This window comes from Nyctereutes procyonoides, unplaced genomic scaffold (assembly GCF_905146905.1).
Source record: "Nyctereutes procyonoides isolate TBG_1078 unplaced genomic scaffold, NYPRO_anot_genome, whole genome shotgun sequence".
NCBI classification, from domain to species: domain Eukaryota; kingdom Metazoa; phylum Chordata; class Mammalia; order Carnivora; family Canidae; genus Nyctereutes; species Nyctereutes procyonoides.
The window spans coordinates 5,298,585-5,315,659 of NW_026575033.1; the positions used below are offsets into that span (position 1 = coordinate 5,298,585).

At 38.1% G+C, this 17,075-nt stretch overlaps 1 protein-coding gene across 6 annotated transcripts in view; it reads right to left on the reverse strand.

Moving 5' to 3' along the window:
• The window catches only part of MIPEP (mitochondrial intermediate peptidase), a 186,782-nt gene that overhangs the window by 158,162 nt on the left and 11,545 nt on the right, over positions 1–17,075 (reverse strand). For all 6 annotated transcript variants that reach the window (XM_055317274.1, XM_055317279.1, XM_055317277.1 and 3 more), the window contains 3 exons: positions 9,749–9,812; positions 5,217–5,399; positions 4,316–4,472 (listed from right to left, as the gene is read on the reverse strand). In XM_055317274.1, the coding sequence (XP_055173249.1) occupies positions 4,316–4,472; positions 5,217–5,399; positions 9,749–9,812 (404 nt within the window). The remainder of the gene's footprint in view (positions 1–4,315; positions 4,473–5,216; positions 5,400–9,748; positions 9,813–17,075) is intronic.

Sequence of the window (17,075 nt, forward strand, 5' to 3'; positions counted from 1 at the left end):
TACCAGCTGCATAGAGAAGTATTCTCAAGTAAGTCTATGCATGCTTTTTATTTCTAAACATTTTTTATTCACTTTCACCCATTTTTGTTTTTCTAGCTATTTTGCACATGAAAAATCTACCTCAATTCATCTACCTGAAAAATTGTCATATTAAAAAGAATGAGTTTGAAGATAAATGCCTCACTGGAGAATTATTTCCTAATTCACCTGTTGCAGGAATGGCCACCTTAAAACCTTGCTTCCCTCCTGCCCTCCTTCTGCCTCTTGCTGAAAGTTCACCATTTCCTCACCTCCAATTTCTTTTTTTTTTCTAAATATTCTTTTTTTTTTTAATTTTTATTTATTTATGATAGTCACAGAGAGAGAAAGAGAGAGAGGCAGAGACATAGGCAGAGAGAGAAGCAGGCTCCATGCACTGGGAGCCCGATGTGGGATTCGATCCCGGGTCTCCAGGATCGCACCCTGGGCCAAAGGCAGGCGCCAAACCGCTGCGCCACCCAGGGATCCCCTCACCTCCAATTTCTAGTTTCACTTCCCTCATGAAACCCTTGACAACCACATGAGCATCCGACAAACTTCCCCCACTCCTCAAATCCTACAGCATTGTTTTGACACTGAAAAGGCATTAACCTATACAATTATTTATCTTTATATTTATATAACTGATCTCACCAAGTAAATTTTAAATTCCTTAAGGACACAAGTCACATCCAATGTGACTCTATGCACAATAGCCTAGCTCCGAAATATGACCATACTAACCCCCTAGTGAGCGATGACATCTGGCATTAGCTGCAGCAGGTCCAGTGACCTCCAATTCACACTGCTCACCTCAGTGGTCAATCCTCAGCCTTCCTCAGACTGCACCTGCCCTCAGCATTTGAGTCAGCTGATCACTCCCTCCTTAAGACACTTCTTCATGTGGCTTCCAGGAGCACCTCCTCTGTTCATTTTTCTCCTCTCCCTGATGCTTGTTCTTGGCGGCCACTACTGGTTTTTCCTCAGATTTCTGACCTCTTAAACCTGGAGGGCACCAGACCCCATTTCCCAGACTTCTCTTCTTCCTTAGATGCATTCACTCCCTTTGAGATACCATACAATCTCAAAACTTTAAACAAAGACCTAGGGGCTCCTGGGTGGCTCAGTTGGTTAAGTGTCTGACTCTTGATTTTGGCTCATGAGAGTTTGGCTCAAGGCTCCATGCTCAACAGGGAGTCTGCTTGAGATTCTCTCCCTCTCCCTGTGCTTCCCCCACCCACACACTCTCTAAAATAAATAATCTTTAAATAAATAAATAAAGACCCAGATTTATATCTGTGGCTCAGAGCTCTCTCCTCAATTCCACAGATACATATTTAACTGCCTACTCAGTATCACCATGTGAATACCAATTGGTATCTCAACTTAACTTGAACCAAACCAAGCCTCCAGTCCTCCCCATTTTAGTTAACAGGAACTCACTATGTCTTTTCAGTTGACCAGGTTAAAAGCCTTGGTTTCCCCTCCAAAATGCTGCATATCCAGAATCAGACATATTCCCACAACCTCCTTTGCCACCATTTTGGTCAAGCTACCATCCTTCTCATAATTACTACAAAACAGCTTCTACATGGCCTCTCCTCCACCCCTGTCTCTCTGTAGTCTATCTCAGAGTCAGCAGCACATGACCTGCCATCAAAATTTAAGTCATGTCACCTTCCTTCTCTGCTCAAAATCCCTCAACGACTTGCCACCTCACTTGAGGAAAAGCCCTGCTGAACACAGCCCCTCCTTATCTGCCTCTGCCTCTTACCACTCCCCTCACTCACTCTGTCCACCGCTTTGCCCTTTGTGTTTTTCCTCAAACCAGGTCAACCTATGTAGGGCCCGCTGCACTCACTGTGTGTCCATCTGGAACTTTCTTTCCCTAGTGAGCCATAGGCTTATTTCTGCACTTCCTCCAAATCAACGCACACATGCCTCATCTTCAGCAAGCCCCTCTCTGGCAAGTCAGTTTAAAATCCAGCACCAGGGCAGCCCCAGTGGCACAGCGGTTTAGTGCTGCCTGCAGCCCAGGGCGTGATCCTGGAGACCTGGGATCGAGTCCCACATCAGGCTCCTGCATGAAGCCTGCTTCCCTCTCCTCCTGTGTCTCTGCCTCTCTCTCTCTCTCTCTCTCTCTCTCTCTCTCTATAAATAAATAAATAAATAAATAAATAAATAAACAAACAAACAAATAAATCTTTAAAAAAATAAAATAAAATCCAGCACCACCCCCACACGCTCATGCTCCTTATCCCCTAACCTGTTCAGTTCTCTCCACATCTTGTAGTAACTAATATCATACTGTGATCCTTACCTATTTATTTTGTTCTTATCTCCCTTATAGAAATATAAACAGCACAAGAGCAGAAATTTTCATGTCTTACACAGATTTATATCTAGGGCCTGGGATAATCACCAACATGTAGTGGGCACTCAGTAAATACTGAATCAATGGATGAAAACAAAGACTGAAGATGATGTCTTTTATATTATCTGTTAAGTCTCAAACAGCTTATGAAGACCATAAGTTTAGAGCATGGGTTTAGGTTTCAGCTCTGCCACTTTTTAGCACTATAACCTCGAAGTGGATACAAACATCTACCTCACACAGCTGTGCAGTAATTAAATGAAATAATGGCCAGTGGCCCAGAGTAAGTATCTTACTATTATTATAGTTGATCCTTGAACATCAAGGTTCAAACTGTGCAGGTCCACTTATACAAAGGTATTTTCGAAAAATATGGTACAGTACTATAAATGTGTTTTCTCTTTCTTATGTTTTTCCTAATAACATGTTTTTTTCTAGCTAACTTTATTGTAAGAATATAGTATATAATACATACAACATACGAAATATGGATTAATTGACCCTTTGTTATCAGTAAGGCTTCCAGTTGACAGTGGGATATTCATAGTTAAGTTTTGGGGGAGTCAAAAGTTACATGTGAATTTTAGATTGTGCAGGGTTGCAGGGATGTCCACAGCCCTGCATCATTCACGGATCAACTATACAGATAATAATAATAAAGTATTGTAACAATCTGATGACAACAATGACTACAGAAAAACATACAAAAATGACATAAGATCTATTTAGGAGTTAAGCGGGGTGAAAACAAATTGTATGCACATAAGGGGTTCAGAGACAAACAATGGCGTCTCGGGGAAGTGAAAAGGCTTTGTGAAAGAGGTGGGTTTTGAGCTGAGCAATGAAAAACCATATAAGATTTAACAGACTGGGAGGTGGGAGCTGTTGCCCATGCAGGGAACAACATAAGGAAAGGAATGAGTGTGATGAGCCCATGGTTTTGCAGAGAGCCTTGACAGGTCAAGGAAATGGACGTTTCTGAAGAACGCTTTGGAGAAGATGGGGACATACTAGAGTGAGAAGGGATATGCATGGAATGAATAAAGGCAGAACAGAATGAACAATGTGATCTTTCTCCCACACAGAATTCACTTCCAGTATTCCCTCTGTCCACGAAGGGCACGCCGGCCCAGATGCACAACCAGAAACCAAGGGTACCCAGCACACCATTTCCTCCTCCCTCTCAACCCATCACCAAGGCTCAGAGATTCAACCTCTAAAAGGTATCTTGAATAGGACAATGCCACCATCACAGCTACTCTACTCCTGACTCTGAGAAAACCCACTATAGACACTTACATTATTAGTACTATTGTATAAGGTTTTCTTTGATACATTACAAATCAGAAAGAACTCAACAGAGCACAAGGCAAGACTCTCACAAACCCTAGGTTGCTTTTTCCCCAACACAAATCTTCCCATTTCATACTCTTCTCTCTAAAAAGGAGGTTTATAGAACGATATGTTTTTATAGCGCTAGCCTATATTCAACCTTGTCTTCAGCACATACATTGATCTTTCCTCCTCTTTCACACTAATTCTAACCAATTTGGTTAGGCTGACCATAGAAACTAGCTGAGTTATAATGAAAATAATAAATAAATAAATAAATAAATAAATAAATAAATAAATAAATAAATAAATAAAATGAAAATAATTGAAATCAGCATCAATGAAAATTTAAGTATTTTCATTTACTCTCAACATGCACAAGACATAAATTACCATGGTTGGAGAGAATATATGTCAGATTATTTGCTCTATTTAGAAGTCAGTTTTATATAAAGATGTAGAATATCTCAATAAATAGGTCTCTGAGTATATTAAAAAGAGAACACTAATTTACAGCTATTTAAAATCAGAAGTTCAGTTTTGCAAAAATTCTATTTTACCCTGAAAAGTTGGGTAGGTGAACAAGATTACCTGGATTTTTGGCTATAGTTCCTTGGAGGGCTCTGTGGGAATATGTGGAATATCCCACTAACTTGGCCAGAAGGTCTCTGTGGCTGAGCAACTCTTCCAAACATTTCAACTGACCGGCATTGGGATAAAGAAAAATTTTGTAAGCGGCTTCTCGAACCTATATTTAAAATGTAAATGGTAGAAGGTATAAGAAGTGCCATGACACAAAGGCCCATGCAATGACAATATAGGCTAACTCTCTCACTTCTCTATTCTATAGGTGATCATTGCTTTAAAAATAAAGTCAGGTTTTATACAGGATGAATAAAGCTTTTTGATCCATACTACAAAGTTTCTGTAGTATGGGATATAAACACATCCTTGACTGGAGTTCTCTGTTATAGGCTATGGTGGAACAAACATTCACCCAATGCATGTGCCATAATCAGATTAAAACTACAGGCATTAAGAATCTAAGTAGTCTCAAATGTCAATTATTATCTATCATACTTTAAAAATGAGTTCTTTGGGCAGCCCGGGTGGCTCAGTGGTTTAGCGCCACCTTCAGCCCAGGGCCTGATCCTGGAGACCCGGAATCAAGTCCTACATCAGGCTCCTTGCATGGAGCCTGCTTCTCCCTCTGCTTGTGTCTCTGCCTCTCTCTCTTTCTCTCTCTCTCTGTGTCTTTCATTAATAAATAAATAAAATCTTAAAAAAAGTAATGAGTTCTTTATGAGACATGAATAAACCATTTTCATCATTCAAAGTATTAGCAGAAGTAATAATCTCACAGTCAAATTTTAGGCCTTAGTAACACTCAAGTATTTTTAAAGGTATGATGACATTATCACTGAATTTTGAGTTAAAACAGAGGCAACATACAGACAGAAGCCGAACTATGAAGAGAGTGGAATGCACGTACCAGGTCATCTGGAGCTTCTGCATGTAGACCATCAATCATGACATGATTTCCAGTGACTACAAAGTTACGATGAATGTGTTCTGGTAAGAGATGCTTCTCAACCTTGTTGGGAAAGTTAGTTCCCACGAGAAATGTATTACTCAAATCCAAGATTTTAACATTCAGGTCCACTGCTCTTTTACGCTAGATGCAGAGGGAGTAAAAGTTATTTAAAGGCATTTAAAGTAATATTTCACAACTGATTTAACAGACCATCTACAAAGATGGTAAAGCAACATATATGGTTAAATTAATTGAGATACTAAATAAAAGGAATACTATGTTGTTTATATATTATCTATAAAACATAATAATATCCTATAAATAGTATGCTAAATCTATTTTTGATAGATTCTTAATATCCTAACAGTTTTTATCGTATTTCTATGCTTTGAGATTTACATAAATACCAGGGTTCTATTTTATGCCTATAATCTTTTATATAACTAATCTTTGAAATTAATGATATTTGGAAGTACAGAATCCTTCTCTAATCCCCAAAATAACCTCTTAGTTAAGTGAATTGGAGTACAGTAGGTAGTTGAAGTATCGATATAAGTAGTTGGAGACTAAAAAGAGCAAGTAGGGGTGCCTGGGTGGCTCAGTCAGTCAAGTGTCTGCCTTCGGCTCAAGTCATGATCCTGGGATCCAGAGCCACCTCGGGCTCCCTGCCTGACGGTGAGTCTGCTTCTTCCTCTCCCTCTGCCTGCCACTCTCCCTGCTTGTGCTCTTACTCTCTCTCTTTCTGTCAAATAAATGAATAAAATCTTTAAGAAAAAGAGTAAGTATTGGAAGGGGAAAATTTGAAAATATACTCAGTCCTAAATGACGAGATAAAAAAGTAGAGGGAAAGGAAAGGAATTTTTTGCAAGTCTTCACAGGAGTACAGTGAACACCCAGAGGGGGCTGCCCTGTAGTGTGCACACACTTGAGCAGCTACAGAAGGACAGCAGCACAGTGGGAAGCAGAGCCAGACAGAGCGCACAGGCCAGGCCCGGTCTTCCAGCTCCGTGCCCGGTACCCGTCACCCCACCAACTCACGGGAGAGGATGTGGATGGCGTTGGCACACCCACATGGGCTTTTTCTTGCAGTCACACCTTTAGGACATACAATCTCCTGAGAAAAGATGTATTATCAAAGGGAGAGCCCACAGATGTTTTGGAAAAAACATAAACTGGTTCATGTAATCAATCCCATCTACTGGAGGACAAGGAGGAATCTGCAGTTGTTATTACTAAAAAACTAGATGGGCACCTGGTGAAATCAGATGCACCTCTTTCTGGGATGGTGGTCACTAGCCTTCAACACATTCTAAATTGTAGTATGACCCTTAAAAATGGTTAAGCAGCATTAACAATTTTTAAAAAGGTATTTAAGATGCCGACCTATGCTTGATAAGATGTTGGGGGAAAATCAAGTATATGTTAACCACCAAAAATTCTACAAGATAGGGGCACACGGGTGGCTCCACGGGTTAAGTATCAGACTCTTGATTTCAGCTCAGATCTTGATCTCGGGGTTTTGAGTTCAAGCCCCATATGGGGGCCACGTTAGGTCCCATGTGGGGCTCCACACTTGGTGTGGAGCCTACTTAAAAAAAAAAACTCACAACATAGAGAAATCAAACTTCATGGAAAAAAAATTAATTTTCAGATACTCCAATGTCTTTACAGTCCAAGTTTCTCTTTACCGATTTTGTCTCTATTATGGCCATCTATCGCCACCTAATGGCCACCAGCAGAATAACCAAAAAGGTGAAAGATTTGGAAATTACACTACTTTCCAAAAATATTCCCCAAAGCCTTTACTAATGGGAAAAAAAAAGTCATAAAACTATTTCAAAGAATTTTAAAAATCCCCAGAAAATTAAAAACTGGGTTACTTCCTGCATTCACCAATTTTCTAGGCATAGCATTCCATCATTCTGAGGTAAAGATATGATACTCTAAGAATTCTATGCAATTGTGTTATTTAACAAATGATTGCTAAAAAACATATACCTCCATCAATTTTAAACTTTTAAGTTATATTCATAAGAAACCTTAAAAATTAAATAAAAGATAACCTAGGAAGAATACAGAAAGAATATACAGGCCTTTATAATTTGTACATTATGTTGGTGGGTTTCTTTCAAAAAGCGTAACATGTCTCCTTTTATCCTGTCCTAGTGGAGCACCTTGGAGAACAGACACAGAGGTTACGAGAGAGGAGTTCAGCAGGTTTACTTTACTTGCATCTTTAAGGTTCGTGGGTTCCAGGGAGTGACATGCCAGGAAGGGCAGCTATCCTTTTAAGAATACTCAAGAAGTAAAAGCAGCAGGTTCAATGCTGGTGAAATAGACCTTGACTTGACACATAATACCTTTGAGTAAAGTTTCAAAAACATCTTTCCTGAGGATTATATAAAATAACAAGACTATTCACCTAGATTCTCTACTAGCAAGTCTACTATTCTCCACTATCTTCCTTCTGAATATCAAACTTAGTATTAGCTAGAATTATTATGATTCATCATACAGTCATTCAGCATTTGCTGAGGCCAAAACTGGAAAAACATGACTGGCATTCTTGGTCCTTAAGAATCCCATAATTTAGCTAAGTAATGCAATAGGAACAGCTTCAGTAACAGGCACTTAAAGATAAATGCCACATGCATGAAAGAAGTCAAATGGGAATTCAGACGAAAACAAAACTCCAGGTGGGGGATTGATAAAAGGTTCACAGACACAGTGTCTGAGGATAAGCAGGGGTTTAAGGTAGGCAGGCCTGGTGGGCAGACAGAGGAGAAGGAAGAGCCACATCAGGACCACACAGAGAAGGCACAGTGTAATGAGTTACAGGGGAGCCAAGGAACAGCTAGGAGAGCATCACCATGTTTGTTCTGTTACATATTAGCTGCTATAGGCAACAGAAAGTGACTGAGAGGTTCTGGGCAGGAGAGTAATGATTGAATCAATACTTTAAGGAAATCACACCAATGTTCACAGACAGGTTGGACTGACCAGCAGAAAATCTGAGCAGGGAGAGCTGAGCAGGCTCTGGAGTCTGAGCTCTGTGACGTTGTCACATAAATGCTAGGTGCCTTGGTTCCTCGTCTACAACACAGGAATGATAGCAATACTCAAACAACCTCACAGTTATTATATGAAGCTCTGATGAGAATGCATGCTTCAAATAGCAAATGCTTAATCACTATTAATTATAATGAGAGACAGGAAGACAAAGACCTTTAGGACAGGCCAGGTACATGGTGATAAGCTTCAGGGTGAGTTGTTTTGGGGATGCAGACAGACGTAGGAGCTCTACAGAAACGATCCAAGGACTCTGTCACTGATTAAGACATGAAAGTATAGGGAATTTAAAAAATGTGAACTGACCCCAAATTTTTATTCGAGTGAAACAGAAACTAGTGGATTTATTATGCAGAGAAGTATTACTAAAGAACTGGCTTGAAGAGAAGCCAATGTGTCAATTTTAAACAACATACATTTACAGTAGAGCCTATTAGCCGTGGGGACTGCTGGGTGGCATGTGTCGGCTCAGGGTTGAGGTTAGGAGTCTTGTGTTGAGCCCTTAAAGCCACATAAACACACAGGTGTGCAAGTGGCCCCAGCATTACTCAAACCCAGCACTAAGCAAAATGGTATTACCTATTGTAGGTGCTGCATATTCCCAAGACCCTGACCTCGACTTTCCAAAGTACTCTGACAAACTAATCTCTATTCATAAGTAAACGGCTTTATGCTCTATTTATTAGGAGAAACATACCTATGAAAAAAAAAAGGCATAACCATAACAGACTGCAGGCAAGTAGAGGAGATAACTATGGAGCAGGAAGATCTTTCAGTGGTGCTCAGTCACCCCACTCTCCCAGCCCTGAGCTTAATATAGAAATGAGGCACTCAGTTTCTTAGGATGCTGTGTTCTAGAAAGAGAAACAGCCAGGGTGAGACATTTTGGAAACAAAGGATGGGAACCTGAACAAATCATTTTGTCCTACTTCCTTATTTGTGAAAGGAGGGGTCTGAACAATGTCTAAGGTCCCTCCTGTTCCAGGGTAAACATTGTAGAACCCCTGCTTCCTGCTTCCAGAACAAAACCACATGGATCTGTCAAAGACACGTATAATATGAACACGCACATGTAAAGGTCTCAGCGATAATCCCTGTGCTCCCACTCCCAGACCTCAATCTTCAGCATTCTCAGCTTTCCTGTTCACTTGCCTCTCTTTCCTGATATCGCCCATCTAGGATGCCACAACACTTCAAACACCTCAACTGTCTCGTGTAATTTCATAATTCTCAACTATCGTGCATAATGGACAAATTTCCAGATAGTGCTACATTCAAATATAACAAAAGAAATTCATAACACAAACAACCTAAAGTTTCTGTGATTTGCATATTTAAGCAATGTACAAGGACTGTAGCAATAAAGATACCAACCAGATATTAGTAAAATTAGCATTAAAAAGCAGAGAGGAAAGATTCACCTTTTCTTTGTCTAGATGGATTCCACTGATTTCAAAATCAAACATAAACAGTTCAGCCACTCGCCTGTAAATAAGAACCCAGGTTATAACATATAATAATAATAAATAAAATCACTTTCTTGTTAAATAAATTGGACTTTTTCAACCAAACTCCCCAAAAGCCGGGATCCCTGGGTGGCGCAGCGGTTTGGCGCCTGCCTTTGGCCCAGGGCGCGATCCTGGAGACCCGGGATCGGATCCCACATCGGGCTCCCGGTGCATGGAGCCTGCTTCTCCCTCTGCCTGTGTCTCTGCCTCTCTCTCTCTCTCTCACTGTGTGCCTATCATAAATAAATAATAAATAAAAAATTTAAAAAAAAAAAAAAAAAAAAAAAAAAAAAAAAAAAAAAAAAAAAAAAAAAAACAAACTCCCCAAAAGCCAAATGTTTACACACACACATGCATACATGCACACACACATACAGATAAATTTGTTTGAAACCAGGAATTAACATCTTAGAAATCAGGCAAAATACCCAGCTGCTCTCCTATGGATGATTTGGCATCATATACATCATGTTAATGGTATAATAAGCCTTAAATTGAACCAAGGGAATGATGATTACTCGAATAGGCCAAATTTATCTGCTGTTCTGCTTTTTTTCTAGAAAAGATGGACATCCTTTCAATTATCCACTGCTTTTCCTTCAAAAAATATTTGCCACATACTTTATGCAACCCACCAAATAAATACTCATGGGACACACACATGATTTCCAATTGCAACTAGATAAGCCTGTATACATATAACTATAATATGCTTTATATCTAGCATGTATATTTAACAGAACTATACTCTAAGATGCTTGTGAGTAAAGACATGAATGTTTCATAAGGCATGGTCCCATAAAGGGACAAATACTTTTTGAATGAATGAATACAAGGTAAAGATACAGTAAATTTCCTAACATGGATACAAATAAAGTATTTGGGGAGTTCTAAGAGAAACCATCAAGCAGGCTCCTCACTTATCAGCTTCCATTCACCTTGTGCTAAATTGGCTTAAGACTTGTGAGGAAAGGTTCCTCACCATCTCCAGAACTAGTACTAGTTTGCACTATGGAGAGGAACATTTTTAATAATCATTGAATGCATCTGCAAACGTAAGAGCAAGCCCTAATTTTCCTACCCTTTCCCTGATGTAACAATTTCATCAGAACAATAAAAAAAAAACAATAGTGGAATAGAAAGTATCTTGGATAGTATCTAAAGTAAGGGGCAATTTTTCATTAATTTTCTCCTGTAATATCTTATATTTAGAAGGACATTTCTCCCTTTTTAGTTATAAGCTAATTTGATATAATTTACTTCCCATTAGACACCAGAGGAATTAAAATGTTGAATTCATACCATATCCTAAATGGAAGAGAATTATGTGTGTGCTGGAAACAAGATGTCATCATGCTGTGCCACGAAAGCACGGACCGGTACACACAGTACATTAGAGTGAAAAACATGGTCCCTGATGTCCAAAAAATAAGAGTGTAATATCACTCTTAAGTAAATCTGACTGATAAATATGTATCAGGGGATCAGGAAACAAGAGTGTATCTTATAGAGCTTATGCTAGTATTACTAACCTGTAAGAAAGAAGTAATCACACATCACTTTCTTAGCAATATGAAAATTACACAGTAAATGGTAGCTATTTATTTGGTGGTGAGGGGGAAAAGGATTAGAAAGAAATAGGGCAATCAACCAAATTAACCCCTTCTGGGCGACAGACTCTCCAGACACCTTTTCATTCTTTAATAAATACACTTTCTTTCCTGTCAAGGGCCTTCCAGTCATGCCATCCCCTCCATGCAGGTGGTGCTTCAGGGACAGTAAGTCCTCTCAAGAAAACCCTGCTTAGATGTTTTGGCTAGACCACCTTCCTAATGAGAAGGCCCGTTATAAAATGTTCTTAGAGCCCTGTACTTCTAATTCCCTACAGTGCAATGCAGTTCTCTTTGTGTGTGTCTGTGTGTGTACTGGATGCTTCTCCTCCAACACTATACTGCGAGCCCCTCTGGAGAATGGGGTCTTGGTTTCTGCCATCTAATGACTGACTCTTCAGTGCCTGGCACAGTGTTTGTGTCTGAGTAGCTTCCATACCGACTTCTCTCACCTGCTGATAAGTGGCAGCATGTCTACCTAGACCAATATAGAGACATTACCATATATTATCTATATGCATTTTCACCAATTTAATCTGAATACTATAGAATGCATTGAGACCCACAGAGGAAACTCTTCAGAAACACATACTCATCACTGTCCTTTCATGCAAAAAAAAATTTATCAAAATAGTTCTGCATATGTACCTTGTTATTTAGAAAATTATCTGTTCTTATTAAGTTTTCAAATTTATTTCCACAGACTAGGGTTAACATAATTCCTTCTATAATATTTTTAACTTTCCCTGTTATATCTGTAATCTTATCTCAAATTTTGGATTTGTAACTTTCAACAACTTTTAAATTATATTATCTACCGACTTCTTCATTTTACTCATTTTTCCAAAGAGTCAACACTTGGGTTTATTTATCATTTGTCTGTTTCCTAATGCTTATTTGCATTTTTCTTCTTTTTGTCTTTTCTCTTTTAACATTCAGAAGTGCTTTAAAGTTCACAGAAAAACTGAAGGAAAGTATTACTTTTATTTTCAATTAACTTCAGTTGAATGTTCCTCACATATTTTTCTTTCCTATTACTAATTATTTAAAGTTATGACATTTCTTCTGTGCATTTTAGCCACCCACAATAAAAATGTTATTTTCTGTAAAAAATAAAATAAAATAAAATAAAATAAAATAAAATAAAATAAAATAACCCCTTCTCTCCTTCCTAATACCACTGTCCTAGCTCAGGCAGTGGTCCTCCTTCCCCTGATATACTGTAGCTAGCCCTACTGCAATGCATCACCTTCCTCCAGTCCTCCATCCCTACGGATGACCTTTCTCAAGGTCAGAATCCCTTGGCATGATCAACCTGGCACGTCATGAAACACCTGTCCTCCACTGCAAGGTCTCTGAAGGCTGTCCTTCACTACTAACCAAATTAGGGGCCTCTGCTATGGACTCCAATAGCATTTATGATTTCCACTTACCAAACTTAATTTAAAAAAAAAAATAGGGAGAACATAGAATGTTTTAAAAAGGTTGTATTGGAGCCGTATGATAGTCATGAAAAAAAAAAAGTCATGAATTGTAATACTTGGGTTGTAAATGCTTTATAAGGAGTTTAAGTATAATAACCAAAGAGGGAACAAAGAATAACTTCAACCAATGTTTTAAAAAGTCAATATATGTACTGCAGAACATGAAAAATAATTATGACTAGCTTTACATGTAGGAGCTTATTCCTTTATTCAGAGTACAAACCTGAGACCACCACCACGATAATTACTTATTTCAACTCCATCCAAATTCCAATAATTAAAAACATAAAACAGTGTGCACTTAGACAATTTTTCAAAGGCTCTATTGCATGAGATTTTCAGTTTTTCTTCCAACTAGTAGCAGCTACTTAGAATATTAAATTCTTTGATGCTATGCCGGAAGCTGAGTTTCTTGGCTAATGAGAATCATTTTCTTTCTCTTTAATCCTACTACATGCTTGGAACCAATTTCAAATGTAACACCTCTTTCTGTCAATAATTTTTTTAAACTACTAGTTTTCTGGAATTAGTTATCCAAATATTTGATCTACTCTCCTGGCTTTCTCTGACTTTTCATAAAGGGTATATTTATCTTCTTGATTATTGTGCCAGTATACCTTGAATGGACAGAATTAAAGTTCTTCTAAATTTCTGAAAATTCAATAGTCCACATTAATAATTTAGTCACTTACCTTATTTCTTAAATAATGCAAAGCCCCTAAAATATTCCCATTATCTCTACCTCACAGTGATCTCCCATCCTGAACAGTCAACCTAAAACACATTCCACTCTGTCTCTTCTAGAAACAGTATTTTGTTTGATTTATTAAGAGGGGAAAAAAAACAACAGGCATTGATAAATGGGGATGGGAATGTATAAAGTAAGTTTATCATATTATATAAGTTCATTGTATAACAGCTTTGTGTAGAAATGTAGGGAAAAAGGAAAATCACTAATCTCACCAAAGATAACCACCATTAAAATTCTTACATTTCCCTCCAATCTGTTTATTTTTAAAGGCTATGCAGAAAATGTGAAATTAAATAACATAAAGTTAGAGAAGTTGGCACAGTGCCCAGCACATAGTAGATACTTGAAAAATGTTTGCAGAGTTTCTGAATGGACGTAAGAGGCACTTAATTCCCTCACACACCAACTCCACTTGATGGAGGAGGGCCAGGTGGACTGGTGGGGGACACGCAACAGGACCGCATCCTGAGAAGCAGAGACAGCATCTGCAGTCTCATAAAGGCACTGTCTCAGTGGCAATGTAGTTGTGGCTAACATCAACAACAATAAAGACCCTCCCTTGGCTTCCATCCAATCTACTTGAGTATGTTATACTACTTATTTAAGATAACTGGGAGCCAAGTAACAGACTTTTATCTTGCTTTTTCTCTAAAATTAAACCACAAACATTGAACATTTCCTTTTAAAATTTTTTTTTCAATTTATTTATTTAAGAGAGTGAACAAGAGCACAAGTTGGAGGGAAGGTCAGCAGGGGAGAGGGAGAAGCAGACTCCCCGTTGAGCAAGGAAAGCCCAATGCGGGCTCCATCCGAGGACCCTGGGATCATGACCCAAAGCGAAGGCAGACGCCCAAATGACTGAGCCACCCAGGCGCCCCTATCTCTTTAAATACTCTTCAGAAACATGGCTTTTAATGTTTGTAATATTTGGTCATATGGACTAAAAATATTTTCGTTTTTCCCATTCCTGTAATTCATGCTATGATAAAAGTCCCTGTTACATACATCTCTTTATTCTTGTTTCCTGAGAACACATTCCAAGAAACGAAACTGATCAAAAAGGTGTCCTCCATAAATATTTATCAATTTGCACTTAACTAGACAGGACCCATTATCCTAAGCCATTCAAACTACCCTTGCTCTGTTTCAACTTGGTTAAGTGATGGGCTCTTTGTTCTTTAAGGATGGCAGGGTCCTGTTCTTTGAATGACTACTATGTGCCAGTCACTGTCAAAGCATTTTACTTTCATTATTTCATTTAAACTTCATAAAAATCCTATGAAGTACTTTTTAACTCTTTTCTTACAGAGGAGAAAACAAGACCTGGAGAGCCAAGGAGCTAATATCCAACCAAAGTAGTCTAATAGTACAGGCCACATGTGCAGCCACTGTTTCACATTGATTACATGTATCACACTTATTACACTGTTCCAGGTTTCTTTTTTTTTTTAATATTTTATTTATTTATTCATGAGAGAGAGAGAGGGAGAGAGAGAGGGAGGGAAGGCAGAGACACAGGCAGAGGGAGAAGCAGGCTCCATAACAGGGAGCCCAATGTGGAACTCGATCCCAGGACTCCAGGATCAGGCCCTGAGCTGAAGGCAGCACTAAACTGCTGAGCCACCCAGGCTGCCCTGTTCCAGATTTCTTGCCCATCTGTTGCTATTCCTTATTTTGTGAAAGGAGAGTTTCACAAAAAAAAATCCTTTATCTAATTTTCTAAAAGGAAATACACGTTTGTTGATTTTTAGTAATCTGTAAGGACTCTTAACACAGTAAAGATATTAACCCTTTATTGTGTAAATAACATTTGTCCCAGTATTCTGTATTCTGTATTCTGACTGTGAATGTGGAAAAGTTTCGCTGTACCGAAGTTTGCAGTTTTCAGATAATCAAATCAATCTCTTGTGGTCTGACTTTGTTATCATGAGAAGACAGACTTCCCATATTCCAAGATTTTCAATACTTTTATGATTTCCTTTTTTAAAAAGATTTATAACTTTAAGTAATCTACTATTTTCTCGGAATAGCAGGGAATCTGGCCTAACATCAACTACTGAAAACCCTACTGATACTAAATGACACTTTTATCATATACTAAATAGTCTTATATATATTCGTGACTGAATTTCTCTCTTCTTCCATTGATCTAATTGACTACGCTGGTTTAAGTACAAGACTTTTAAATATAGCATTTTTATAATATGTCTTACTATCTGGTACAAATCCCTTTTTAGTACTTTTCTCACCAGTTTTTTCCTGTCTTTTCAGCCACATTTATTGTCTATGACTTCAAAATAATTTAAAGTAACAACAGAAATATGTTCTTTATAGATTGTATTTCACTGAACTTATGGACCTAGTAGAAAACATCACTGAGCTTTCTTCTTATCTAAGACAATGTAAGTTTCTCCACTTAATTGTCTCTCATATTTAAACTTATGTGTGCGTGTTGAGGTTCTGCATGCTTTGCATTCCTGAGTTTATTTCAAGGTATATTACAACTTCTGTTGCTCTTGTGACTGGGGTTTTCCCTCCATTATATTTTCTGAAGATGATGAGTTTATGTTCCTTGCATATAAGAAAGCTCTTAATGGTTTTGGAAAAACCCAAGTAAAACAGGTTTCTTTATGGCTGGGCTTCTCACAGACTCTAATAAACTAAAACTCTTCAAGAGGAGACCATACATAAATGTGTCAGATTTCCAAATTTAACTAATGGAACCCTTCTGGGAATACTTTTGAATAGCTCATAGAACTAGTATTTCAAGGAATGTATCAAAGAATAAGATGATGATCTACTACTCAATTTAAATCACTTCTTTTATACAGTAACTTTTTATGACGAGATAATTTATTAAATCTATAATTCTCTGGCTTATATGTACAATTTATAATTCTTGTCTCATACCTTACTGCACACAAGGTCCTCTCTGAGTGCTAGCCAACACTCGATGATGCACAAGTGCCATGATATTTCAATAATTATTACTTTAAATTCTTGCTTTCCTCTACTTCCAAGTCTCCTTTCTAGAATACTGATACTCTCCCTTGCTCATTTTTTCCAAGGTAGTCATCATTTTGTCACTTTAAAGATCCTGTTGGTGTTTTTAGTAACATCTAGAAATGAGGACATATTCTGTTAGAACAAGTTCTTTGCACCTAAATAGTCTTCCAGTCCACCCTACTTTTTCTATGTTAAATATAGAAAAGTTGATCATTAGCAAAGTCAGGTTATGAATAACCTGCTATCTCTACTCAATGTCCATACCAATTGAGTATAAATCCAGCACAATGAGCAGGCATTCAACTTTGACTTGTTTTGTTAACAAAGACAGTGTTAAGCTCAAGCCTAGAAGTATGATAAAGACAAAGTATTCTGACGGTATAACCAGC